Here is a 26,940-nt window from a genome sequence, read left to right as displayed (position 1 = left end):
ACAGCCCAGCATCAGCCCTCTAGCCCCTCCACAGTCATCTATATTCTCCCCAGAGCCCCCGCTGTCCCATATAGCCCTAGACCACATCAAAAGTCCCAGACAACTCTCTAGAACCCCAGACCCCTCCTATGGCCACTAGGAAGCTCCCCATAGCCCCACATACACCAACATCTACCCCTACACTCCCCCTAGCACCTTACAGCCCCATATCCTCCTACAAACCCCGCACAGCCCTATAGCCCTCTACAGCCCAAACAGTGCTCCCTAGAGACCCACAGCTCTCCCGATAAGCCCCTCACACCTTTCTACATTCCCACTTCACCTACCTACATCCCCATATCCCCCTACAGCCACCGGCAGACCCCACATTCCCCTCACAGCCACCCATTTCCTCCTATCCCTCGGGATCCCCACACAGCCCACTACAACCCCATCTCCCCCACTGTTCACCCCTACATCCATCCCACTGCCCCCCACAGCCCCACATTACCCTAGGCCCTCCCTACAGCCCCATAGGACCTACAGCCCCCCCACGGCCACACATTACCCCACAGCCCCCTCAACTCCCCCATCCCCCCCACTCCTCCCCCACTGCCCCCTACACCCACAGCCCACCTCAGCTTCCTCTCCCCAGCCCCGGCCCGGCCCCGTTCTCCCGCACACCTCCGGCGCCGCCGTCCTCAGCACCGCTCCCGTCGTGCCGCGGTTCCGTCTCGGTGCTGCCCGGACAGCTCCGGCACTCAGCGGCTGCACCGGCGCTGCCGTGCAGGGCGGCCCGGGCTGCGGCAGCGGCTTCAGCCGAACGAAGGGAGAGCCGGGAGGCCCCGAGACACAAGATGGCGGCCGCTCCCGCGCGCGGAGCCTCAGCCAATCGGAGCCGGCGGCGCTGCCGCTGGCCAATGAGACGGCGACACGCGTCGGCGGCGCACCCGCTGACCAATGACAGGCCGGCATGGGCGGGCCGGAGCTGCCGCTGGCCAATGAGTGGCCGGCCCGGCCGGGATGAGCAGCTGACCAACGATCCGTTGGCCCCTGCTGCTGCCATCTCCTCAGTGGGAGACCCCGTTCCTTCGTTGCTGGGTGGCAGCGACGTGGATGTGAGGACAGGCGGCTCCTCGGGCAGGCTGGGCTCCACACGAGATGCTGCTGCCGCCATCTTGTCAGTGGGAGACCCCGCTTTTTCCCTTCTGGGTGGCAGCGATCCAGATGTGTTGTGGGAGGACTCCTCGGGCAGGATGCTCTCGCCATGAGATGTTTCTGCTGCCATTTCCTTGGCTTGCTTCCCGCGCTCTCCCTGCTGCGGCAGTTGATGTTGCTGCAGCCCCTTCGCTGTGTCTGCTGCGCTCTGTGAGGAAAAGTTGGGGATGGGAGTTATAAGGGGAGGGGCACTGCTCACATTCCCTGTGAGCGCCCCCTCCCCCGACTCCATCCCATAACCCGTGTAAACCACCCCAAATGGCGGCCCCACTGCTGTGCCTGGGGGCGGGAGCACAGGAGAGGCCCCTTCCGTGGGGACAGAGCCCTGTTCCCTATCCCAGCACGCAGCCCCGAGCTGGGAGGGGTTACTGAGCTGGGTGGTCAGATGGGCAGCAGCCCATCACAGACCACACGCAGGGTCCTGCTTGCAAAGTACGCCACGGAAGCGTACATTGGCTGGGGCAGCACCCGCAGCAGGAGCCGATAGAGCAGCTCCTGGTCATAGTGCTGGGCGTAAAATAGGGCAGAGCCCAGCACAGCAATGAGCAGCAGCTGGAGGCAGACGAAGATGAGGCAGATGGTCCTGTGGGGTGAAAGAGGGTTGGGAATGAGGCGTCCCTGCCCCATGGCAGCACAGCCCCATATGGTGCCAAAGGGGCTGAAGAGGGGTCCAGGCCATCAGCACATTGATGGGAACCCGGCTGCTGTTGGCAAAGAGCAATGAGGGGATACTCACTGCATCCAGAAGGAGAACCCACGTCTCCTCGCCCGCTCCTTCTTCTCCTGTAGGTGAAGATGGGGCAGAGATGGAGGTCAGGGTCTGCTGCACAGCAGGGGGATCATGCAGGACTCGGGAGCCCAGCAGCACAACAGTGCTGGAAGGAGCCCTGTCCTCAAGGGGACCCCATTGCATGGGGAGACCACTGTTGGATGGGGAGACCCCTGTTGGATGGGGTGAGGGTGCTGTGTGTTCTGCCCCTTACCAGCTGTGCCTCCACCAGCTCCGGCAGCACAGCCCCAGGCTCACACTCCACCTCCAGCTCCATCTGATGCTGTTGCCTGTGTTGAACAAGGCTTGGTTGGAGTCTATCACCACGGGGGGCTCCCCAGCACTGTGTGCCCACCCCCCAGGGCTGGGATGGGGCTGCTCTGCCACACCGTGCAGTAACCAGAGCCCTATCTCCAGCAGCACTGCAGTCCCATTGCTGCCCCAGGTGTGTCAGAGACCCCCGTGTGCAGGCGTGGGGTGCAGGGTCCCATGGGTGGGTCCCACTCACCATACCCACTCACCAGGCACCCTCCAGCTCCAGCTCCTCCCGCTCCTCTCGCAGGCGCTGTTTCTCCCTGTGCAGCACCTGGAAGACAAAAACATGAGCTCCAGGTCCACAACATGGGGGTGAGCAGCCCCCCACCCCTTCCCTCAACCCACCACACTACCTCGATCTCCTCTGTCTCAGCCTTCAGCTGCTCTTCCAGCTGGGCAATGAGCTGCTTCTCCTGCAAGACAAAGCATGTACCACCAGGGGTGGCTGCGTTGGGTCCCATGGACCCGAGGGATTGGGACCGAGGTCCTCCTGCACAGCCAGAGGCGTGAGGATGCCGAGCTGTGAGGACGAGCCCTCACTGCCCCCTACCTGCTCCAGCTCCTCTTTACGGGCAGCCATTCTTTCAGCCCGTATTTGCTGGGCATTCTGTGGGAAAGCAGAAGAGCATCGACCGTCAGGGCACTGGTGCTCCCATGGGGCTCCGTCCTTTCCTGCCTCCTCCATCGGGGCAAGCAGGGCCTGCAGGGCTGGAGCTGCAGACCCACACGAGGGCACTTCTCCCACCCCACACCACACAGCAGCATCTCCTCACCTTCAATAAAGACTCCCTGGCCGTGGCCGTGCGGTTCTCCATGAGCTGCTCATGAGCCTGTGGGAGGGGAAGGGAGCAGCGTTGTCCCCCGGCCCTCTGCTGCCATGCCATGGGCAGGGTGCCCTTCAGCCGGCAGCTCGGCCCTTGTGTGCCCGTCCATTAGGTGCTCACCTGCTCCAGCTCCTGCAGCAGCTCCACTTGCTGCATGCTGTTAATGTTCCGCTGGCAAACTGGGCCCGCATTGCTGTACCACTCACACAGCTGCTTGCAGGACCCGCATCGCTTGCGGAATGGGGCCGGCTGGTGCCCATTGGCAACGGTGCCGTGTGCTGGCTGTGGATCCCCACACCTTTGCTGGTGCCATCTGGACTCCTGGGAGCCACAGCCTGTTGCGGGGCCGTCCTCCCACCAGCTCATCTTGGTGCGCATCACACACGCAGGTTGCTCCTTGTTGGCAACAGCCACATGGGAACTCATCCCTTCCAAATGCTTCCAGTCGTTCGCCAGAAGGTCCTCCTGGATGTGGCACCCACCGCCCTGCAGCCGCTCTGATGTGGCTCCTGGGTTCCATGTCACACAGCAGCCTATTCGACGCAATGGAATGCAGGCGGTGATGGCTGCTGCCCATTCTGAGCCCGCCTGCTGCCTGCCCTGCCTGCAGGAGCCCAGCTCTGCTCTTTTCAGGCTGATGCTCACCCCTTGTGTGCCATGGCCCCCACCAGTGGGGATGGAGGTGGCCTCCTCAGGCAGGCTGGCCTCAGGATGAGATGCTGAGCCCGCTGCCCTTCTCAGCATCTTCCTGCATGGGCCTGAACCTCTTGACCGCTGCCATCTCTAATGATGAGCATCTCGATTGCTGCAGCTCTCACTGGTGCTCATTGGGCACCCAGGGCAGGTCGGCCTCAGAGCTCAATGAGGATCAAGGGGCAGGCTTGGCTTTCTTTGACACGGGACTTGTTTTCAGCCAAAATAAGCTTAGAAAACTGCAGGCTCCCACCCCTGAGACCCCACAGTGCAGAGGAGAAACAACCTGCAGTGCTCTGGGCAAGTGCTGTGAGCTGTCAAAGCTCTTTAGTGGGGGCATAGGGCCCATTGGAACCAACCCATTCGTTGTGAGCATTGAACACATTGAGTATTGAAGTTCAGCTTGGATCTGCTCAGGCTCCCATTCCTGTCCTTCCAGTGAAGTGAAACCCTCCAGGCAGCATCTGGTTGGTCCATCCAGTGGCAGAGAGAAAATCCTCCTGTGGCACCTGTTAGGAACTGTTTGTGCTTTGAGTTTTCCTTTCTAGGTGAGGCCGGACACGTCGAACCACCAGGAGAAGCCATGAAGCGTCATAAACAGCACAGCTGGTTATTGGGATCCTGGAAAGAAAGAATGCACCTTTCTGCATTCTGGGATAAATAGTGATATTCGGGTGAAAACTGTCTAAATCTTGACATAAATAGATATTGAATGCTGAAATCATTGCATTTTTGAGACAAAAATCTTATACTGGGGAGAAAGAATCATATTGTGCTAAGAAGAGTGATTTTTTGTAGAAAATTTCTTCTTTTGGAGATGAAAAGCAGTGTTTTTGGAAGAAAATGTCTTTTTGTCGGGATCAAGTATGACACTATAGTGAGATCATCGGCCTTTGTCCTGGAAGGGCTTCCCTGGCCTGCAGGCATTTGAGCTGGCAGTGCCCCCCAGAGCAGACAGCTGGCTTTTAGCCTAGCAGTGCCCATCTAACCACATTACCAGCTTCAGGCCTGGCAAGGTCCCCCCCGACTGCGTGGCCGGCTTTTGGCCTCACAGGCCCAGCAGGTCAGTCAGCCATTTTGTTGCCTGGCAGTGAGCCCCGGGCAGGCTGGATGTTGGCCTGGTAGGACTCCCCAGGCTGGCCAGTCAGCTTTTGGCCTTCCAGTGTTTGCCGGCCGGCGGCAGGCTCTTGGCCTGGCAGGGCTTCCCAGACCTGCAGGCTTCTGGCCTGGCAGGGATCCCCAAGCCGGCCTTTGGCCTGGCAGGCGCCCCGCAACCATCCGACCAGACGGCTTTCTCCTTCGGGCCTTCCTTGCCAGCTGGCTTTTGGCCTGGCTGGGACCCCATGTGCCGGCAGGGGTTCTAGAGGTTATGGGATGGGTTTGGGGTTGGGATGGGTTATGGGATGGTGTTGGGGTGGTTTACACGGGTTATGGGATGGAGTCGGGGGGGGGGACGGGACACAAAGGGAATGTGCGCAGTCCCGCGCCCCTTTTAACCCAAGGACCATTGTCTTCTGGCTCCCGTGCCGTGCCCTGTCCTACAGCCCCCTCCTCATGCCATGTGGAACGCCAGTGCCAGCAGTGCCAGCAGTGTGGCCACCATGTTAGAACCCTGGCCATGTCACAGCAGTCACCTTGGTCACCGCTGCCCCACGCAACGCACTCACCTCTGAGAGCTCTGGCCATTAACAGCCATGTGGGGAGCTAAGAGAGCGAGGCTGGAGGATTCCCAGGATTTAGGTGGGAAGATGTAGCTGGGGACCGCAGGGTCGAAGAGGAGGAGGAGGGGGCCCGCCAGGACCATCAGGCGGCAGACAGGCAAGAGAGCCCGTTCCCGTCACGGCTGGACCAGCCATGTGACCCCCTCCATGGAGCCCATGGAGGTGGATCCACCTCCTGATGAACCCTTAATAAGCCCTCCGGCCCCTAACGGAGCCCATAACAAAGCCTCTCCTCTTTGCATTGGCAGGAGAAGCCCCTTCAATCCTACCAAAGGATCAAACTGGATGTGTGGAGCAACTGGGGGTACGCGGAATACACCTGCGTGTACCGAGTGGAAATTCACGGCAACGCCTAAAAACCTCTAAAAACACCTAAAAACCCCTAAAAAGCCCTAATAAACCCTAAAAACCCCTAAAAAAATCTAAAAACCATTAAAAACCCTAATAAACCCTAAAACCCCCTAAACTCTGATGTCTACCAGAGGGTTTTAATTAGGGATTGATCATTCAATGAAGAGATGTTGATAACTTTCTGCCCGCCTCGAGGCTGGTTGGGGGGAGGGAGGAGCTGCGGGGATGAGTTGGGTGGGTGTTTGGGGGGAGACCGGAGTGGGGGCCGGGGCTAGGCCACAGGACAAGCAGGCCAACTTGGCCAAGTTCCCCAGGGCACAGCACATGCTGGATGAGGCAGAGGAACGTGCTGACACGGCTGAGTCCCAGGGTAACAAGCTGCAGGCACGGAGCCGTGACATCATCATCAAGGTGGGTTCCTACCCCACATCCCTGCCCTCCATCTCCTTTCCCAATAGAAAGGACTCAGTGAGGAACGAAAGCTGCAGATGCTCTGCCTTCCAGCCCCAACCTCTGATCTCACAACCCCTTTGGATCTCTCAACTCTCCTGCTTTCAGCCAATAAGAATTGTTGAGCGGCAGCAGCTGCATTTGTGGGACAGGTCTTAGTGTGGGTAGTGCTGTGGGTTTGGTGTGGGAGCCACGGGAGATGGAGGGTGGCCAAGAGTGTGAGTTGGCCACTCAGGCCATCCCACAGTGCCGTGAACCTTGATCCATGGTGACTGAACATCATTGTAACTGGCTGTGGGGCACAGTTGGTTGCTACAGGACAGTATGTTCCCCTATGCACTTCTATGGGTCCCTGCAGGTACATGTGTGAGTGTGTCAGTATAGCTTCTTGGAGTCGGGTTGCTTGGGAATGCAGCCCAAAGCGGGTGGTAAACTCCATCTAAGGCTAAATACCGGCATGAGACCGATAGCCAACAAGTACCGTAAGGGAAATTTGAAAAGAACTTTGAAGAGAGAGTTCAAGGGGGCGTGAAACCGTTAATAGGGCGACCTCAGGTCCCATATGGGTCTGTATTTGTTCCCCTTGGCTCCCCGTGGGTCTCTATTGCTCCCTGTCGTTCTTATGTGGCTCTATGACTCTCTATGATGTTCTTTTGGTTCTCTATGGGTCCTGTGGGTTACTGCCCCTGACAGACGGTGGGAGGGGCCGGGTGATAAGAAGGGCAGAAACAGCCCCATTTCTGTCCCTGGCCATGTTCTGTAGAGCCCCATGGGGAACATTGGAGGCCATAGCTTGTAGGCAAAGCAGAAGCTTATGGTGCATAGCTTACGGGGCTAAGCTGTGGGGGTTATGGTACAGAGCATCAAGGGCAGTGGTGGTTCTATTGGACATAGCCAAAAAAAGGGGGCTTAGAGGCCTTAACAGCCCTGTAGAGCCTAAAGTCCTTGAAGCTTAAGGGTAGGCCTGGAGCCGAGGTACTAAAGGGCTGGACTGGAAGCACTGAAGTTTTGAGAGCCTGATGCACAGAGGGAGGCCAAAAAAGAGGCCACATGTCCATGAGCATTTATGGCACAAAGGAAGGCTTAGAGCTGTAATGGAGAACACACCTGGAGGCACAGATGCCTGCAAGCTGTCCTAGAGGCATAGGGGGAAGCCTAAAGGCTTAGAGGTTGCCCAGGAGGCTTAGAGGCCTTAAGGTAAAACAGCCTGGAGGGAGGCCGAGAGCCTGGCCAAGAGGCCTTGCAGCTTAGTAGTCTTGAGGCCAAAGGGAGGCATGGAGGCCAAGCAAGAGAAAGCCTAGAAGAGCAGAGGCCAAGAGGAGCTGGGGGTTGTACTTGTACCTCGAGGTCCTATATGGGTCTGTATTTGTTCCCTCTGGCTCCCCGTGGGTCTCTATTGCTCCCTGTTGTTCTTATGTGGCTCTATGACTCTCTATGATGTTCTTTTGGTTCTCTATGGTTCCTGTGGGTTACTGCACCTGACAGACGGTGAGAGGGGCCAGGTGATAAGAAGGGCAGAAACAGCCCCATTTCTGTCCCTGGCCGTGTTGTGTAGAGCCCCATGGGGAACCTTAGAGACCATAGCTTGTAGGCAAACAGAAGCTTATGGTGCATAGCTTACGGGGCTAAGCTGTGGGGGTTATGGGACAGAGCATCAAGGGCAGTGGTGGTTCTATTGGACACAGCCAAAAAAGGAGGCTGAGAGGCTTTAAGGTAAAACAGCCTGGAGGGAGGCCCATAGCCTGGCCAAGAGGCCTTGCAGCTTAGTAGTCTTGAGGCCAAAGGGAGGCATGGGGGCCAAACAAGAGAAAGCCTAGAAGAGCAGAGGCCAAGAGGAGCTGGGGATTGTACTTGTACCTCGAGGTCTGGACACCTACAGCCCAAGAAGCCTGAAGGCCTTGAAGCTGGACTAGAGGTCTTGAGACAGAGAGGCCAAGAGAGCCACAGGGTGGCCCAGGGGCACTCAGGCACCAAAGAAAGTGCAGAGGTGTATGGACTTAGACACCTATGGGAGGGCTTAGAGACATGGAGGTCCAGAGGAAGGCTGAGATGGCTAGAGGACTAGAGGCCTCTCTCCTGGCCTGCAGGCCAGGTCTAGTGCTCTCTCTCATTGGCATCCGTGGTCTCTCATCCTCTTGAAAAGCTTCTTGTTCCATAGGTCTCCATTAACCCCTTGGTTACTAGGTGTAGGCCCTCAGGGCCACCACACAGGTCTGTAGGAATTTGGCCTCAAGGCCGCTAATGATACACTCCTCTTTGATGGCTGACCAGAGGTGATGGCTGGTGAGAGGACGCTAAGTGCTGGCTTCATTTTAACTCTTTAATTCCTTTAGTTCCTTTTGAGCAACCTCTATTACCGTTCTGCTGAGAATGGTTTAAGTTGCACCTGTGGCTGGCATCAGGAGCAACTTGATCAAACCACAGCAGAGCTTCAAATAACATGAAGAAACAAAGTGTTGCACGTTCTAGGGGAATATGCAGACATCACACATGTCAGGTTATGCACAGATTACTGAATTTTCTAGGAGGTAAATCTATCCCCCATTCTTGCTGTATTCTTCTGTCTTTTCCTCCTTTCCTTGTTAAATGAAATTCTCATCTCTGCTTCACCTTCTGTCCCACCAGAACCTCTCACTGCCTGGACAATTGTTTTCATAACATTTCTGGGCATGTGTCATTTCCATAACCGACTGGTCCTGACTGCGCAGCACTCCCCATTCACACCAGCTACTCCGTCAATTGAAAACAAAACAAGTGAAAAACAAGCAATCTGAACAGCCAGCAGGACCCAGCTAAGCTCTGCTGTGTGATCTACCCCTGGATCTGAGGGGTCACCGTCAGGAAGCGCCCGCTGTGACCAAAGCCAGCCACTGGGAACATCCCTACATCCAGCATGTCAGCATAGATGGACCCGAGGATGGGAGCTGGAGATGCTTCTGCAGAAGGCCACCTGATCCCAGAGGAGCCATTCCAACGTGCTCCGCAGCTCTGTATACTATAACCAGTGGACTTAAACAGACACAACTTTAGCATGGGGCCTGGGGGGGGGGCGTTGGGGAACACAACCAGTGCCCTCCAGGCATACAGCAGGGCTGCTGGCTGCTCATGGCAGTGTTCCATACTCAGGACAACTGCTGGTGGCCTGTGCTAATAGGCACAAGGGAACAGGATGCCACGGCTGAGGAGAAGCCTGTTTGGCAGTGTTCAGGCTCAGCACAGAACACACCAAATCCTCTGCCATAGTTTCTCAGTGAGGCCTGCACAACAGACAAAATGCTCTCAAAGGCTGTGGCACAGCACTTTTTCCTGCATCAAATCTAACAGAGTGCTTCTGTTCAAGACACCAAGCATTGCCATCCAGTGCTTCCAACACGATTCCTACTCCCCAGCTGACAGCCACCTCTGACACCATGGCCTGGGATGCTCCCTGCCATGTGTGTGAGACCTCTGTGTGAGAAAAGCTCAACATCCAAATTTTCAGGCAAGGCAAGGATCTTAGTGATAGCAGCAATGTTTATTCATTATTGCAATAACGGGCACGCAACCCCTGCCGGTAAGGGAGAAATTGCATGCTGATGGGTGCAATCCATGCCGTTATATACTCTAAGTCTAATGCGGGTGATGCTCTCCTGGCGTTCACTCATTGGTTTTTTTAATATGCAGTGGTTACCAACCTGTTGTTTTTGATGTGCTGTCATTGTGAAGCAGGTGGGCAATTTTCTTAAGGCATGTTCACTTTGTTCTGTACTGGGTTCTCCCTTTTCCCTGCACACCTGCCTTACGTCAGTGCTCAGTCCTACCCATGTCAAATTGCCCCGCTAGTGGAAGAAAAACAGTCAACCCCTGTTAGTGCTCACTGCTCTAGTGGAAGAAAAATGACTCACCTCACAGCTTCACTGTTTCATGAGAGGGTTCAGTAAAGGCCTGCACTGCATACAGAAAATGTTGGTCCCACAACAAAGGCCTGCTCTACATACCAGAAGCACTTGCTTCACTGCAAAAACACAATCTATCTCCCTCATGCAGATGTCTATTACCCAGAAGAAGGCCAGATCCTTCTGTCTGTTACCTGCTCCTCTTATCAGTGGTTAGCAACAGGACTCAGGGGAGGATCAGGATCAACTGTCAGGAGGACAACTGGTCCCACATCTCGGAGCTGACTCAGCTCTCCAGCTTGGCAAAGGGCAGAGCCACAGGGCTGCCATGAGCTGCAGGACTGCTCTGCTGCTGTCCTTTGGGTTGTGAAGCTAGTGGCTGGCAAAGTCCAATTTTGCTCACTTTGCCATGGAACATCAGGGAAAAAGAGAGACAGGCTCTGGGCTCAGGATGGCTTGAGGCACTGGTCCAGGAAAAGGGCAGAGCTCAAGAGCGTTGCTCAGCATCCTCACAAGACCACTACTCACCATCAGGATGCTGTGAAATCCAGTGCACAAGGCAGTGGCGCGACTGTGTGGTCACAGCGATTCCCCCAAAGGCTGGGCAGAATCTGGAGCTGGCACGTGGGCAGTCTAGGAAGGGTGGGAAGGAGATGGATGGCATCCCTCAAGGAACAAACAGCCAGAGGCGGAAATGTTTACTCCCCTGCTCTGTTCTCCAGGCTTACCATAGCAATCACATTTCCTCTGCTCTGGTTGGATGGCTAAGCTATCAATTGGATCTTCTAATGAGCCAGCAGAGCCTAGAAGAGCAGAGGCCAAGAGGAGCTGGGGATTGTACTTGTACCTCGAGGTCTGGACACCTACAGCCCAAGAAGCCTGAAGGCCTTGAAGCTGGACTAGAGGTCTTGAGACAGAGAGGCCAAGAGAGCCACAGGGTGGCCCAGGGGCACTCAGGCACCAAAGAAAGTGCAGAGGTGTATGGACTTAGACACCTACGGGAGGGCTTAGAGACATGGAGGTCCAGAGGAAGGCTGAGATGGCTAGAGGACTAGAGGCCTCTCTCCTGGCCTGCAGGCCAGGTCTAGTGCTCTCTCTCATTGGCATCCGTGGTCTCTCATCCTCTTGAAAAGCTTCTTGTTCCATAGGTCTCCATTAACCCCTTGGTTACTAGGTGTAGGCCCTCAGGGCCACCACACAGGTCTGTAGGAATTTGGCCTCAAGGCCGCTAATGATACACTCCTCTTTGATGGCTGACCAGAGGTGATGGCTGGTGAGAGGACGCTAAGTGCTGGCTTCATTTTAACTCTTTAATTCCTTTAGTTCCTTTTGAGCAACCTCTATTACCGTTCTGCTGAGAATGGTTTAAGTTGCACCTGTGGCTGGCATCAGGAGCAACTTAATTAAACCAATGCAGAGCTTCAAATAACATAAAGAAACAAACTGTTGTATGTTCTAGGGGAATATGCAGACATCACACAAGACAGATTATGCACAGATCACTGATTTTTCTAGAAGATCAATCTATCCCCTGTTCTTGCTGTATTCTTTCCTCTTTTCCTCCTTTCCAATCTCATTTAAAGGAAATTCTCATCTCTGCTTCATCTTCTGTCCCAACAGAACCTCTCACAGCCTGGACAAACGTTTTCTGGGCATGTGATACTTTTAGAACTGACTGGTCCTGACTGCACAGCACTTCCCATTCACACCAGCTACTCCATGAATTACAAAAAAAACAAGAGAAAAACAACCAATCTGAACAACCAGCAGGACCTCGCTGTTGCTGCCTCTGCCAGGAGCCCAGATGGGAATTCCTGCAGTTCAACAGTGCTGCCGGCACCAGGAGGCAGTGAGCAGGAGAAACTGCTACTGGCCCTTCCTGCTCAGGAACTCCCATCAGTAACTGCTCTGCTCTTGCCTTTAGTTTTGGAGGCACATGCCTACCAGCATGGACGGAGCCTGGGTGGGGACCTGGAGACCCCATCGCCCACGTGGCCTCATCTCGGCCCAGTTCCCCAGCCCCGGGCCCAAATACTCCATCCCGGGGACAACAGGTACAGCGACCATCCCCAGGGCGTGGAGCACATTGGGGATATAGTGTGTTGGAAGGGTCCTGGAAGGTCATGGGATCGTAGGATGGTGTGGGTTGGGGTGTTGCTTAATGATGACAGAAGTATAGAAGGGTTTGTCGGGGAGGATCCTTGACGATCTCAGCACTGCAAGGAAGGTTTGTGTTGGAAGAGTCCGTGGAGATCTGAAGAAGTACAGAACGGGTTGGTTTGGAAGGGTCCTGGAGGATCAAAGAAGCATGGACATCATGGGGCAGAGCAGCTCCCCAGCCTTGTTCTGTCAGATCCTCCTGGCTCTTTGGCCTGGCCGAGGAAGGTCAGTGCTGCCGGCACTGCTCCTTGTGACCCAAGGACAAAGGGGCCCGCTTCTGGTCTGGGTTCAAAGGAGCCTGAGCATCCTCCAGGGACGGGCTGCTGCTCAGAGGGGCAACATGTCCCTCTTGTTCCCACCAGCGGGCTGTGCAGGCTGCCCCTCGCTGCTGCCTCCATCTCCTCCATCCCCTCACGCACACACTCTCTGCTGCTCCTCCTGCAGGTCCTGGCACTTACACACTGCCCAGGCTGATGGGGCCCAACACAGCCTACACATCGGCCAGCTCCTGCTACTCCATGAGGGGAAGGAGCCAGCGCGGTCGCTTTGACGAGGACCTTGCCAAGGTGAGCTCTGCTGCTCCTCTCTTCCATGTTAGCATCCAAAACCAGGCTCCTCTCCCTGTGCCACAGGGGCTTCCAACCCTGCTGCAGCTTTGCTTAATGCAGCCTTCCAGGGAAAGAGAGAGCCTTGAATGTGATTCCAGCCCCGTGTGGCCCTGACTCTCTTGCACACTCCAGGTCCTGCGGCGCTCCCCAAAGTGGTCATGGATGTGTACAAGACCAGGGTGCCCGCATACACCATGGCAGCCCGACCAAAACATGGAGAGGGCAAAGCAGTGAAGCCCGGGCCAGCAGACTACAGCGTAGGCTGGGTAAGGCAGCTGCTCAGCTCTTCCCCCCTGCTTCACAAGCACAGCCTTCACGCCTCTCCCCCCTCCACTGAGGCTTCCCCACATCTCCCTTGCAGGGAGCAAGGGCAGCAAAGAAGGGCCCTTGCTGATCTACCTTTCCTTTCTGCCCTTCCAGGTGATGCTGATCAAGCTCCAGGCGCCTGCCTCCACTTTTGGGATATGGCATTCCCTCTACACAACCCCCCTCATTGTGGAATAGGACAGCACAGTCTGGAAGGCCGTGGGGAGGGAGAAGAGAGAGTAGCCAACATCTGGTTTCCTTCTGATTCCATTTCCCTGCATCCAGTTGGGCTTTTGCCCGTTATACTGTTAGATGTTAGTGTTAGGAGTAAGTCATTAATAAATTAATTTAATACCTTTAAGTATACCTTCTTGTTACTCCTTTTTCCTCACCGCTACACACAGGAATGTGCCACCGCTCCCTGAAGACTTTCTAAGATCAGCACATTGGAAAACACTGATGCATTATCAGTCATTTGCATTACTGAAGTCTGCCACATGCTGAAGTAAGGAATAAAGGGAGCAAATAGCAAAGGGAGGTGGCCGTGGGCAGTGCAGCCCTTCCAGCGCCATCAGGTAGATGTCAGTGAGTTGCCTGGGGCTGAGCAACTTAAGACCTGCTGCTGATCATCTGCCAGCTTACAGGATGGCCGGCAGCATTTCCTGTACCTGTGACAACACCTGGCTTGGCCATAAAGACATTCCTGCCCAGCTAAGAGGAAGAGTCCACAGTAGAGTGTCAGAGACATCCAAAGGGTCATTTGGCAAGAACAAGCTCCTCACATGCTGCAAGAACATTCTATCATTCCTGCAGCACTGCCAGATATATCAGGACCATCCCACTAAAATAATTCATTTCCATTGCTAACAGTCCTGCTAATTGGCCTACCACAGCTGTTACCATTTTCAAGACCTTCTACTTCATGCTGGCAGATGAATTTCTCAGCTCCTCTCCCCCATGCCCCAATGGTGGTCACACTCCATGATCTCTACTTTCCACGCTAGAGCAGCAGCAAACTGTACTTAGGTTTCTGAAGTCCCTTCCAGTCTCAGAAGGGAACGAAACAGACCGAAGGGAATGGATGCAATGGGGCTCTCGCTAAGACACCCATTGACCCAGAAGAGCTTGCACTTACTCAACACCTATGAAGCTCCTATAAAAGCATCACACACAAATAAGGAAGGCAAGAAAAACCCAGGACGCTGTGGAGGGGTCCTGCCTCTGAGCAGGTGATGCCTGTTCCATGTACAGAGGATGGACATAAATTGTACCTCATCTATTCTCTCCCCCGCTTCGTACAGGCACTTAAAGACATTATGGATGGCAAAGTAAGGCTCATGGAGAAGACTGGGTATACACAAGATCTTTAATTCATAGGTGGTAGAGAACTGCTGGCCTGTACTTGTCCAGATCATGGATATTTTCCAACAAGCACCATCCAGGCATGGCAACTCACAGCTGAAATGTCATTGCCCCTGCCAAGTTGCTTGCCTGCCTAGAGACGTCTCATTAGAGACTTGCAAACTAGAGCAGAACCCATTTATTCCTATTTCACAGGTTGGCTTCTCTTCACTACACATCACATGCACAAGAACAGATTACTCTTGCAAGGAAGCACGTTCCTACACACCACAGCATCCTGCTGAGCAAGGGCATCATCCACATACATTCCCTCATCTCTGTTACCCTGCAAAGGTTCAAGGACAGAAGACACAGCTCAGCACAGCATCTACTGGAAGCAACCCTTGAGAATTCCCCACTCAGAAACAGCTGCTGGAGATGGCTATTGGAGTCCTTCAAAGGGAATACTAGCTCACAAACACAGTGACACATCTCAAATGTGCTTTGGGCTTCCTTCTGAAACGAGCAGCAACCCACTTTACTGGGACATTGAGAAAAGAGCCCATGGCATTCATGCACACCCAGAGTCAGAATCCCCTCCCTGCAGAAGATGGGTTTGAGGAGCAGGCCATGAGACACATCGGGTGAGAAAAAGCCAGCCTGGAGCTCCTCACCGCAGAGCACAGAGCTGCACCCACAAGAAGATTTAACCCCTTCTCCCCTCGGCTTGGCTCACTTGGCCAGAACTTCAGCAATACAAAAGAAAGATTTGCAAACCTTCACAGCCCTCCTCACTTTGTGCACATCAGACATGGCGGTGGGAGTCATCATCCCCACCATCACCCTCTCAAAATTCCCACTCAGCAACATCAAGTCACCAATCAAATCCTAGAAAGCCAAGAGAGGAGGAAGGAGGTGGCTGAAGGTGCAGCCTTCCAGGACAGACAGAACTGAGCTGTTCACCACTTCTCTTTAGGCTCTAACTCTCCTTGCATCAACAACTGCTCTGAACTGAACAAGAACAAAACAACCTTGGTCAAGGAAATTCTCCGCTGACTTTTCTCTTACGGAGATTGGGTCCTTTTTCACTTTTCACCCAAGTGACACAACCACCTTCACACATCTCTGTAGACCTTTTAGGTGATTGGAACTTGCTGACGTTGGGAAACATTTAGTTTGGTCAAGATGTCAATGATGATATTTTCATCCGTGCCTGCAAGAAACAAAAGGAAGCCAGATTCTTGCACAAAAATCAGAAGTGCCCTCTGGTCTTGTGCCGCCTCCAGGCCCCTGCACAGCCAGTTCTCAACAGCCCCAGGACTACATCCATGCACACAAAGCTGCCAGGACACACTCCACCAGAGGAGCTGTATTTCAGGACATATGAAAGGCAGTTGTCTTTCCACTTCCCAACTATTTTTAGGGCAGCTGTGCAGCAGAGCAATGCAAGCGGCTGCGCTTCCCTAGAACGAACCACCAGAGCAGCCATTCCCAGTGCTGGGGAAAAAAACAAGAAATAAAGTTGACCTGTGGAGGGAGATCAACTTACCAGAGCCCTTCATGGCCTTCCTGAGTGCTGTGCTTCTTGCTGAGCACTGAAGCTCGAGATCCCCTTGATTGTTGCCTAAGGCCACAAGAAAAGGATTTTGCAAAGGCAGACTTGCGCCCATACACACAGAGAGTTGAATTTAAACAAAACAAAGCACATAATAGACGTGAACACAGAGATAGTAAAACTCCACCCACACAAGTGATGTTGTATCAGACTTCTGGCTCAGGCAGCAGTCTATTCTAAGGGGACTTCCCGGGCACATCAGAAGGAAGCCACAGGGGCACAACTATATCGAGTACATAACTCCATGCAGCTGCCAGTCTGCAGTGAAACAAAAGCTGGACCACCTTGCATCCGTGTTCAGTCCCACCAGGCCTTCTTTCTAGCAGATCTCCGTGTCAGTCATAAAGCAGTGTGCTGCCATCACAGCCCTAGCTACTTCTCTTGTAGCGGGTAAGGACCATTACTCAGCACCATTCCTTTTGCTCTACCAGGCACTGGTGAGGCTGTATGTGGAGAACAGTGTCCGTGTCTGGGCTCCCAGTACAAGAGACAGCTGGACACGCTAAAAAGAGTCCAATGGAGGGCTACCAAGATCACAGAATCACAGAATTGTAGGGGTTGGAAGGGACCTCTAGAGATCATTGAGTCTAACCCCCCTGCCAAAGCAGGCTCCCTACATCACATCGCACAGGTAGGCGTCCAGGCGGGTCTTGAATATCTCCAGAGAAGGAGACTCCATCACCTCCCTGGGCAGTCTGTTCCAGTGCTCCGTCACCCTCACCGTAAAGAAGTTCTTGCACACATTCCTGCGGAACTTCCTATGCTAATGTTTCATCCCATTACCCCTAGTCCTATCCCCACACACTACTGAAAAGAGACCAGCCTCGCCACTATGGTCCTCACACCTCAGGTATTTATAAACCTGGATTAGTTCCCCTCTCAGCCTTCTTTTCTCAAGGCTAAACAGACCCAGTTCTTTTAGTCTCTCCTCACAGGGGAGATGCTCCAGGCCCTTCACCATCTTAGTGGCCCTCCACTGGACTCTTTCCAAGAGATCCCTGTCTTTTTTGTACTGGGGAGCCCAGAACGAGACACAATATTCCGGATGAGGCCTCACCAGGGCAGAGTAGAGGGGGAGGATCACCTCCCTCGACCTGCTGGACACGCTCTTTTTAATACACCCCAGGATGCCATTGGCCTTTTTGGCTACAAGGGCACACTGCTGGCTCATGGTCAATCTGTTGTCCACCAGGACGCCCATGTCCTTCTATGCACAGCTCCTCTCCAGCAGCTCTTCCCCCATCCTGTACTGGTGCATGCAATTATTTCTACCCAGGTGCAAGACTCTACACTTGCTTTTGTTAAACCTCATCCAGTTTCTTACTGCCCAGCTCTCCAGCCTGTCCAGGTCTCGCTGAATGGCAGCACAGCCTTCAGGCATGTCAGCCAATCCTCCCAACTTCGTGTCATCACAAACTTGCTGAGAGTGGTCACTATCCCCTCATCAAGGTCATTGATGAAGATGTTGAACAGGACCGGACCCAGCACAGACCCCTGGGGGACGCCGCTAGTTACAGGCCTCCAGCCAGACACCGCACCGCCAACGACAACCCTCTGCACTCTGCCAGTCAGCCAATTCTCGACTCACTTCACCGTCCACTCATCTATCCCATACCTCCTCAGCTTTGTTATAAGGATGTCATGGAGGACAGTATCCAAAGCCTTACTGAAATCAATCTACCGCTCTCCCCCCGTCCACCCAGCTAGTGACATCTTCATAAAAGGCCACAAGGTTGGTCGAGCATGACCTCCCCTTGGTGAACCCATGCTGAGGACTCCTGATAACCTCCTTATCTCCCAGTTGTCTGGAGATGGCATCCAGCACAAGCTGTTCCATCACCTTCCCTGGGACAGAGGTGAGGCTGACTGGCCTATAATTACCCGGGTCTTCCTTCTTGCCCTTCTTGAAGACCGGACTGACACTGGCCGTCCTCCAGTCTTCAGGCACCTCCCCAGTTCTCCAACACCTCTGATAGATTACAGAGTGCAGCTCAGCAACGACCTCCGCCAGCTCTCTCAGCACCCGCGGATGCACCCCATCAGGTCCCATGGATTGATGGACCTTAATGTTTCCTAGGCACTCACAGACCACCTCTTCCCTGACTAAAGGGAAATCTCCCATTCCCCAGACTCTCTCATTAACCTCCAGTGACTTGCAGAATCAAACTCTATAATCCAGAGATGGGTTATAAAGCAGGTATGTTTATTCCAGCGTTGTGCAGCGCCGGGTGCAAGGGGGATAGCTCCACCAAACTTGCACACCGACTTGTAAAATTATGACACAGATATAGGTACATTTAATACATAGTCAATGATTTATTGGAATTCTGATACCTAGGCAATAGTTCTCGGAATTCTGATACATATTCAGTAGTTCTTTAGCATGCAGACCCCCTCTTGTTCTTATCAGGGGGATGCAACTCCCTTCCCCCCATTATCCCCAATGGGTCCGTGCCATAACCCGCTCCCCCGGAGGGAACGCGTGCTCTGCGGAAATGGGTCCCCCTTGGAAACGATCTGCTTCACTGGAGTTCCGCCCTCGCTGTGGTTCCTACGGCCCTACGGTGGGGGGGGGTGTCCTCAGAGGGGTGGGGACGTGTCAGCTGTGTCTCCACGGAGGGCTGTGTGTCCCCCCCGCAACACCCTTTCCCCCCCCTACAGGTGGAGCTGCTGCTGCTCCTGCTCGAGTACCCCCGTGAAGCATGCGAGGTCCCGGGGGGGTCCCGGCGGTATACGAGGCTCTACTGGAGCTGCTGACTCTGCCCCACAACCCTCCGGGTCACCCCCGGGCTCTGCTCCTTCTGGCCACCGTCACCGTCCTATTGGCCACCGGCACGGGGGGGTCCGTGGGTGTCGTTGCCCCCTTTGTGACCCTCCTGCTGCAGGAAGCCGAGGGGGTGAAGCGGGGGGGGGCCCGGCGGCAGCAGCTGAGTGTCTGCGGGAGCTGCTGAGGGGCCGGGGGACCCCCCCAGGATGTTGCCTTCAGCCCCTGGTGCTGCTGCTGGTGGAAGGTGAGAAGCTTTGGGGGGGATGAATCTTATGGGGGGGGGGGGGGGGGCTCTGCATTGGTAATGGGGAGGGTCTGGGGGCTGAGTTTGGGGTGATGGGATCCCAGGGATCATCACCTTGGTACTGGAAAGGATCAAGGGATCCATTGGAATCCCATTATGGGGCTGGGAGGGGGGGGGGAATCCAGGGGATCTTTGTATGGATGGAGGATCTCACCCCCATCTCTTTTCTTTCTCATCAGATCCTGTTGAATCCTGCCGTGCTGCTGACCAGATCCTGGAGCATCTCCTATGTCTGCAGGTGGCTCCTTCCACAACCTGCTGCCAGATCCCGGCCCAGCCTCACACTATGACCCACTGGGTCCCAACAGCCTTGGGCAGCCTCGTGTCACCGTGGGGCTGAGCTCCTCTGGATCCCAGTGCACCCCTTCCCCTTCTAATGCACCTCCCTTCCATGCAGTCCTTAGAGACCCCGGGGATCCCAGTGTTGTCTCATCACTGGATGCTGGGGATCCGCTCCACATCGCACTGCTGGATCCCAAGGGTCCCCTTGGCACAGCACTGTGGGATCCAGATCACAAGGATCCCCCCCATGGCACCACCTCCAGGGCTCCCAATGATGGAGCACCTCAGGATCCCAGGGGGGACCCCCATAGCAGCCCCTCGCTGGATCCCATCCCTCCCCTTCCACACCACCTCCTTGCCCACTCCTTCCTCCTGACCCCTGCAGCCCAGGCCCAGCTGCTGTGGGTGCTGGGGGGCTCTGAGAAGCCCAACTGCTGTCCACTGCGGAGTCGGCGTTGCTCCACGCCGCCCTCTGGGGGTCCCGGGGGGGTCTTTGTCCCATCCCTGCCTCCTTCCGACACTGCTTAGCTTCCTTAGCCCAGCACCCAGCTCTGACCCCTCCCTGCGCCTCTTCTTCCTCCTCTGCCTCGGGACCCCCCCCTCGCCCCACTTAACCCCCCATTTGGCCGCCAGCCTCTTCCCCACGTTCTCCGACCCCTCCGAGCTTCTCCTGCCCCACTTAGAGCTGGCGGCCGGGGGAGGGGATGAAGGGCAGCGGGGCAGCTGTTGGCTCCGAGCTTTTGTGGTGGGGTTGGCAGCTCGGGGGGGTCCTCCCGGTGTTTTCTGCCGGGCTCTGGTGGCCTTATCTAAACACTTGGGGGGCAGCGGGACACCCCCGTCGAGTTGGTCGCAGCCGCCACCTCTTTGCTGCTGCGCTGCCCCCATTTCGCCCCCCAGATCTTAGAGGCCGCGGGGGGGGCGGGGGGTTGGGGGGGGGCTCTGGGAGCCTCTTTGAGGCAGGGGGTGCTGGGGGCGCCCCCCCCCGAAACGAGGGGGGGATGCGGGGGTACCTGAGAGTATTGGCTCGGGCGCCTGGTCCCCCCGGCCCAAAGCGTGCAGCCGCTACCTGCGGCGTTTGGCCGCCCGGAGCCGGGGGGGGGGACGGAGACTGGAGGGGGGGGGCAGGGGGTGCTGAGCGCTGCCGCCCCCCTGCTGCCCCACAGAGCTCCTCCGTTAAGCCCACACAGCGTCGGGGGGGGGGGGGGACATCGACGTCGGCGACCGGGCTGCGCTTCAGGCCGCTTTAACGACCGCTTTGGGTCCCCCCAAGTTGGGCACCGTCTTGGCCGCCCCCCCGCTCCGCCTTCCCCCCCATCGGATAACCACGGAGGGGGGGGGGTCGGCTCTCAGCCTCCGCTCTGTCCCCCCCTCCTTTCCGCCTCCATCGCCTCCCTGACAACCCCCCACCGCTCCCCCCGCCTTTCGGTGCCCCCCGGGATCCCCCTGGTTACAGGAGGGCTTTGGCACGATGGGGAGCCCCGGGGGGGGGTTACGGCTTTGCCTCCGTTTGGAGCCCGAAGACGCGACCCCCCCTCATCGCCTCCACGTGCAGGTGGGGGGGGGGCTCAGGGCCGCTCGGTGCGGTTGGGGTCGGGGGGAGCAGAATTAAGGCCCACCCTGCGCCCCTACCATTGGCCGTCCCCCCCCTTGGGACGCCTCCAGGCGACGCCGCATGTTCGACGCCATGTGGGAAACGCTGGGGGTGTGGGAAGGGGTTCGACCCCCCGCCGTCATCACCCCCTTCGTGTTGGATGAAGGGGACGGAGATGGGGGGTGGGTGGCGGCCGCCTCGTTGCCCCCCGCGGTCTGGCCCTAATTTGGGGGAGGGAGGGGAGAGTGGACGTACGTTGTCAGCGCTGGGGGGCTCTGGGTCGCCTATTGAGGGGGGAGGCTTGAGGGCAGTACACGGGTGGTTCCAGAAGGTATCTATGGGTCTGGGTCGGTTCTGAGGATGGGAGAGGAGGGGTGTTTCTCATGAGGTTTTCTCTGTAAATGGGAACGATGCAGATTGGAGTGTTGAGTTTTGTGTTCCGTAAGGATTCGGATGCGCGGTTCCGGTCCGGTTCTGCTGACCCGACTTCGTTTCGTTGTCGTCAAGAGAGCGGAGAGCTCTCTGCTGCCACCGCGTGGCCAAAGAGCGGAACTGCACCCCGGTGTCACCCCAAACTGATCCCCTATCGCCACCCCAGCGATGTCGCCCCCTAAGGGATACCCCAACATAACCCCAACATAACCCCAACATGACCCCCCAGCGTCGGCCCCCAGCAACAAAAGCGTCCCTCCCTCCCTGATAGCAACCCCAGTGATACCCCAACATCGCTCCTAACATCGCTCCCCAACATTACTCCAACGTTATCCCAACAGCATCACACCATTGTCACCCCAATGTCACCTGTCTGATGGTTTTGTAATTTTGTAATTTTGCTATCAGTATTCCACATCATAACATCATGTAAAGTATGGATACTTCTATTGAATGTGCAGTCCACAGAAGAAGACTACATATCCCAGAGAACAACAGGGTTAATGATAAGTCATGGGACCAGGACGCTATATAATCTCGTTCCCAGGCTGGAGTGCCCTCCTTCTTCTCTCGGACTTCTCGGAGAGTGGGAAGCGTTCCAGCCGTGTCTCCTAGAGTTCACAGTCGGCCTCTCGGTTTTCGGGGACTCTCTCTCTCTGTTTCGTTCGATTTATTAGCCTCAATTATATTATATTGTGTTATCCTTTATTTCGATGTCATATTTAGTAAAATAAGTTTTTCCTCCTTAGATTGCCGCTGTTTTTATCCCCTTTTATTCCCCTTTTCCCCCTCCTTTCCGGGCCCCAGAGGGGGCCCACAGGGTGGCTCCCCTGTCACGGGCATAGGTAAATCTAAGTAACCCGTGACACAGCCTCAAATAAAAATAATAAATAAATAAATAAAAAGAGATCCATTTGCATCTTGCACATGGCCTGATGCCCCTTTGACCTTCACAATTCTTACCAGACCTTCCATGCCGGAGAGTATGAGATCCAGCAGAGCACCTCTCCTCTTTGCTTCCTCCATGGCTTGGTCAAGAATCTCCCATCTGTGCTCTCCAGGGATCTGCTGGATGCCACATGCCCTGCTGTGCTGTCCCTGCAGCACATACTGGAGTGCAAAAGGCCGCCAAAGGGGACAAGAGCCTGACAACATCAGGCTCCCATCTGTCTGCAGAGGGCACCTTCCACTTGCTCTCCCTGATCAGGAAGCTGAGAACAGTCACTGTTGGTCTCCTCTGTTTGCCATTTCCATTAGCTCTGACCTGTCTGTTCTTCCATCCCCCGGCAGAGCTCAGTGCACTCTCACAGAGGGCAGCCGCCCTTCCTTGTCTCCTCGCCCATCCATCCTAAAGACTCTGTATCCTCCTTGTGCTACAGTGCAGTTGTGGAAGCCATTCAGCTGTGCCCCTGTGGTCCAAACAGGAGCTCAGGCCAGCAGCTCTACCAAGATTTCGAGCTTCTTGTGTGTTGCTGTTTGCATTAGTGCAAAACCACACGTGTCAACATCCTCATTGGAAAGCATCCCTGGACACAGCTGGACTGGAGAGCTCATCTATGGTATCAGTGTGCAGAAGGTGGCACACAGGCATCAGAGCCATCGTGGGTCTTGGAGCTGACGTAGCAGCACGGACACACCATGGGCATGGCTTTCCTGAAGGCCCTGTGCCGCACTTGCAGCTGCATGTGAATTCAACAGACAGTTGGTGCTATCCCCTCTCTGGCCCTCAGCTGATGCCCAGGAAGGAGCTGTCTTGTCAAAGGGACTTCCCACACGGTTTACAAGCACTGGCACACATCAGGAGCAGCCCAGGCACCTTGGGCATCACCCAGTGTCTGTGTGTGAGCAACCGCCTCCCTGCTGAAGGACCGAGGACTCAGAGCAGGAGCTCACATGCAGGCAACCCCTTGTGCACATCAGAACCCTGTTACTCCACGCTCATCTCTATCTCCCCCGGTTCCTCATGGGCCGAATACTTCAGGCTCACAATCTTTCCCACGCTCCACTAAACACACTGGGTCCCCTTCCCTTCTTTTCCCTTCCCTTCTTTTCCCTTCCCTTCTTTTCCCTTCCCTTCCCTTCAACTCCCTTTTCCACAGCACATTGCAAAGGAAGCCCTCCAAGGCCAAAATCGAGCCGGCCAGGTGCCCTGCCAGGCCAAAAGGCAGTGGGCCAGTCCAGGGCCTTAGAAAGGCAGAACAAGGGAGAGGTTAGGGTTAGTGTAGGGTTAGTGCAGGGTTAGGGTTAGGGGGGATGTTCAATGTGTACCGCAAAGGAATCTGATGCTAGGGCAGTATAGTCGGTAACTCTGTGTATATATTTGTATGCAGACCCATGCGCATATTATGTTTTGATTATAGTTTATTTCTATGTAGATGTTTATATTAAGTATAACGTCGTGATGTAGAAGAGCAAGAGCAAATGTTAAATATTAAAAGGTTCATACTGCAGAAAAACAGATATCCCTGGTGGCCTAGTGCTTAGGATTCTCAGCTCTCACTGCCGCAGCAGTTGATGTTGCTGCAGCCCCTTCGCTGTGACTGCGGCGCTGTGAGGAAAAGGGGGGGATGGGAGTTAAAGGGGGAGGGGGACTGCTCACATTCCCTGTGAGCTCCCCCCCAACCCCATCCCATAACCCCTGTAAACCACCCCAACGCCATCCCATAACCCATCCCAACCCCAAACCCATCCCAACACCTCTATAACCCCCCCATCCCATCCCATCCCACCCCACCCCATCCCATTCCCTGTGACCCCCCCACTCCATCCCGTAACCCAGCCCAACTGCCATCCCATTCCCTTTGTAACTCCCCATAACCCCATCCCACAGCCCCCAACCCCCCCACCTCGATCACATCCCATATCGCCCCCATCCCCAGGTCCCCCCTCACCCCATCCCATACATCCCCCCCATAACCACTGCCCCCACCCTCCCATCCAGATCCCCATCTAGACCCACAACCCCAACCTAATCCCCACCCCCTGGACCCCTCCCCACTCCATCCCTCACCGCCCCCCCCAAAAATCCCTATTCCATGGCCCTGCAACCCCTCCTCCTATCTTCACCCCCCCGTCCCATGACCCCATTCCCCTTTCCCCCGCCATGACCCTATCCCATATCACCCCCACCCCCACCCCTTGACCCCCAAAGACCCCATTCCAACCCCCACATGCCCAACCCCTGAGCACCCCACAGCCCCATTCCTCACCCCCCATCCCTACCCCTTACCCCGTCCCAGCCCCACATACCCCCTCCCTTGACCCCACTCCGTATCCGCCCTCCAAGCCTTTGCTCCCCCCCATCCCATTCACAACCCCCCCCCCCATCCCCCACCTGACCCCCAATTCCCCCCTCCAACTCACCCTGTTCCAGAGATGCTGCTAATAGTCCTGTAGGAGAATGATCTGGAGGGAGGGTAGGTGGGAAAAGTTTAGAGGTGGGGGAGTCACAGGGACCCCCCCACAGCGCCATGGCCCACTCCCACCCCCGCCTCCCCCCATGAATCCAACCCTCCACACCAGACCCCACAACATTTCTCCATCCTCAACAGTAATACCCCCCCATAGCAATCCCCCACCCCATAACCCCCCCACCTGGCAATGGGGGCAGCAGCTCCCCTGCTTACAACACCCCACTATCCCCTCCAGACCCCCCCTCAGCCCCCCCATCTCTACCACAACCCCCACACTGCTCCCCCCCCTCCAGGCCCCTTCCCGACCCCCCATGGCCCCCCCCCACCTGACACTGGGGGCAGCATTTCCCCAACATCCGGTACCTCCCCAGCAGGTATTGCCCCATGGCCCGGCTGATCCGTTCCTGCCGTTCCCTTCTCTCTTCCAATTCTGACTGAAATTTCAGGACTACCGTTTCACCCACTCTGCTATGGAAGGGGAAAAGGAGAAAAAAAAAAGCTCTTTCTTCCCATGCCGTGCAGGCAGCCCAGCCTCCCCCCTTGCACTTGCCATACCTGAACATGGAAGGTCTGCGCGATCTCTCCGTCCACGTCATAGATAAACGATCGCAGGAGAGTTTCCACTTCATCCTCATCCACTCCCTCAAAGACAAGAGATGATGGCGGTCACACTTAGGCAGGCCGTGCCATAAAGAACACACTGAGGCCAAAGGTGGGAGCCCTTCCAACCCTCCCTGTGCTCTGGTAGGATTGGAGCACAGCGGAGGGTGAACCTGAGTCAGGGCACGTGGAGCAATTGCTCCCAGCTGCTCGGCCACAAAGAGCAGCAGAGGCCTTTGGAGACATGGAACCAGCCGAGGGATTCGGTGCCCTCAGGCAGGATGCCGTGCTCTGCAGCAGCCCACCACTGAAATTTGGGAGCTCCCAACTGTATGGGGTCGTATGGGGCTCTGTTGGGTGTCTACCGTGTGGCTCTATGGTGCTCTATGAGCTCTTGTGTGGCTCTATGGGGTCTTACAGGGCTCTATGTGGCAGTTATGGGGCTCTGTTGGGTGTCTGTAGGGCCCTTATGGGGCCCTGTTGGGTGTCTGTGAAGCACCATGAGTCTCTTTGGTTCTCTATGAGCTTCTTGTGCAGCTCTATGGGGTTTTACGGAGCATTATGGGGCTCTATGGGGTGTCTGTGGGGGCTCTATAGGGCTCTTCAGGGTGTCTGTGGGGGTCTATAGGGTCTTATGTTGTGGTTATGGTGTTCTGTTGCTTGTCTCTGGGGCTCTATAGGGGTTCAATGGGCTCTTATGGGGCTCTATGGCAAAGCTTTTTCCTCGGGGGCCTCCAGAAGCAGCAGCAGGCAGAGACTTACCAAGATGGCAAAGTCTCTGGGGGCACTGCTGACATCCCCAGAGGGAGACACCGCCTTGGAGACATGCCACATGGTGAAAGCTGTGGGCCAGATGTTCTCCGGCAGCTGGATGACGGCGTGGCCCTGCGAACCTTGGAAAGCCCAGCAGTTGCCAACAGAAATATCAGGCTGAAATGAGAGAGATGCGTCCATCAGTGGTGAGGCAAAGGGTCCCAGTGTTGTCACATCACTGGATGCTGGGGATCCGCTCCACATCGCACTGCTGGATCCCAAGGGTCCCCTTGGCACAGCACTGTGGGATCCAGATCACAAGGATCCCCCCCATGGCACCACCTCCAGGGCTCCCAATGATGGAGCACCTCAGGATCCCAGGGGGGACCTCCATAGCAGCCCCTCGCTGGATCCCATCCCTCCCCTTCCACACCACCTCCTTGTCCACTCCTTCCTCCTAACCCATGCAGCCCAGGCCCAGCTGCTGTGGGGTCTGGGGTCTCCGAGAAGCCCAACTGCTGTCCACTGCGGAGCCGGCGTTGCTCCACGCCGCCCTCTGGGGGTCCCAGGGGG

The 26,940-nt window shown here is 55.8% G+C and overlaps 2 protein-coding genes across 29 annotated transcripts in view; both read right to left on the bottom strand.

Annotated features, from left to right (window-relative positions):
• The window catches only part of LOC146752719 (SUN domain-containing protein 3-like), a 34,531-nt gene that overhangs the window by 5,272 nt on the left and 2,319 nt on the right, over positions 1-26,940 (bottom strand). For 12 of the 28 annotated variants that reach the window (XR_014940426.1, XR_014940427.1, XM_085531407.1 and 9 more), the window contains 2 exons: positions 26,377-26,544; positions 25,570-25,656 (listed from right to left, as the gene is read on the bottom strand). Coding sequence is in view for 20 of the 28 variants with exons in the window: in XM_085531407.1 (XP_085387533.1) it covers positions 25,570-25,656; positions 26,377-26,544 (255 nt within the window). In the remaining 8 variants the exon portion in view is untranslated. Of the gene's footprint in view, positions 1-615; positions 1,022-23,944; positions 24,150-24,964; positions 25,007-25,340; positions 25,483-25,569; positions 25,657-26,376; positions 26,545-26,940 lie in introns of those variants that run through there. The other 16 variants (XM_085531418.1, XM_085531417.1, XM_085531428.1 and 13 more) reach the window with 8 other exon arrangements.
• LOC146752720 (uncharacterized) lies at positions 1,554-4,644 on the bottom strand. Its single transcript, XM_085531368.1, has 8 exons — positions 3,226-4,644; positions 2,986-3,111; positions 2,832-2,924; positions 2,635-2,694; positions 2,488-2,552; positions 2,181-2,256; positions 1,934-1,980; positions 1,554-1,780 (listed from the first exon to the last, which is right to left on the bottom strand). Exons 1-8 carry the CDS (start codon positions 3,847-3,849, stop codon positions 1,579-1,581), a joined length of 1,293 nt encoding a protein of 430 aa, XP_085387494.1. The 5' UTR covers positions 3,850-4,644; the 3' UTR covers positions 1,554-1,578.

This window comes from Coturnix japonica, unplaced genomic scaffold, assembly GCF_054131305.1.
Source record: "Coturnix japonica strain WE unplaced genomic scaffold, WE-NBRP24 Scf042, whole genome shotgun sequence".
NCBI lineage: Eukaryota > Metazoa > Chordata > Aves > Galliformes > Phasianidae > Coturnix > Coturnix japonica.
This window is presented reverse-complemented; position numbering and strand designations above follow the sequence as displayed.

Coding starts and splice junctions, on each gene's coding strand:
- LOC146752720 (XM_085531368.1), bottom strand. CDS start 3,849: ATGCTGAGAAGGGCAGCGGGCTCAGCATCTCATCCTGAGGCCAGCCTG. Junction 3,112..3,225: donor TGCTGCAGGAGCTGGAGCAG/GTGAGCACCTAA, acceptor CCCCTCCCACAG/GCTCATGAGCAGCTCATGGA. Junction 2,695..2,831: donor GTAAAGAGGAGCTGGAGCAG/GTAGGGGGCAGT, acceptor TTTGTCTTGCAG/GAGAAGCAGCTCATTGCCCA.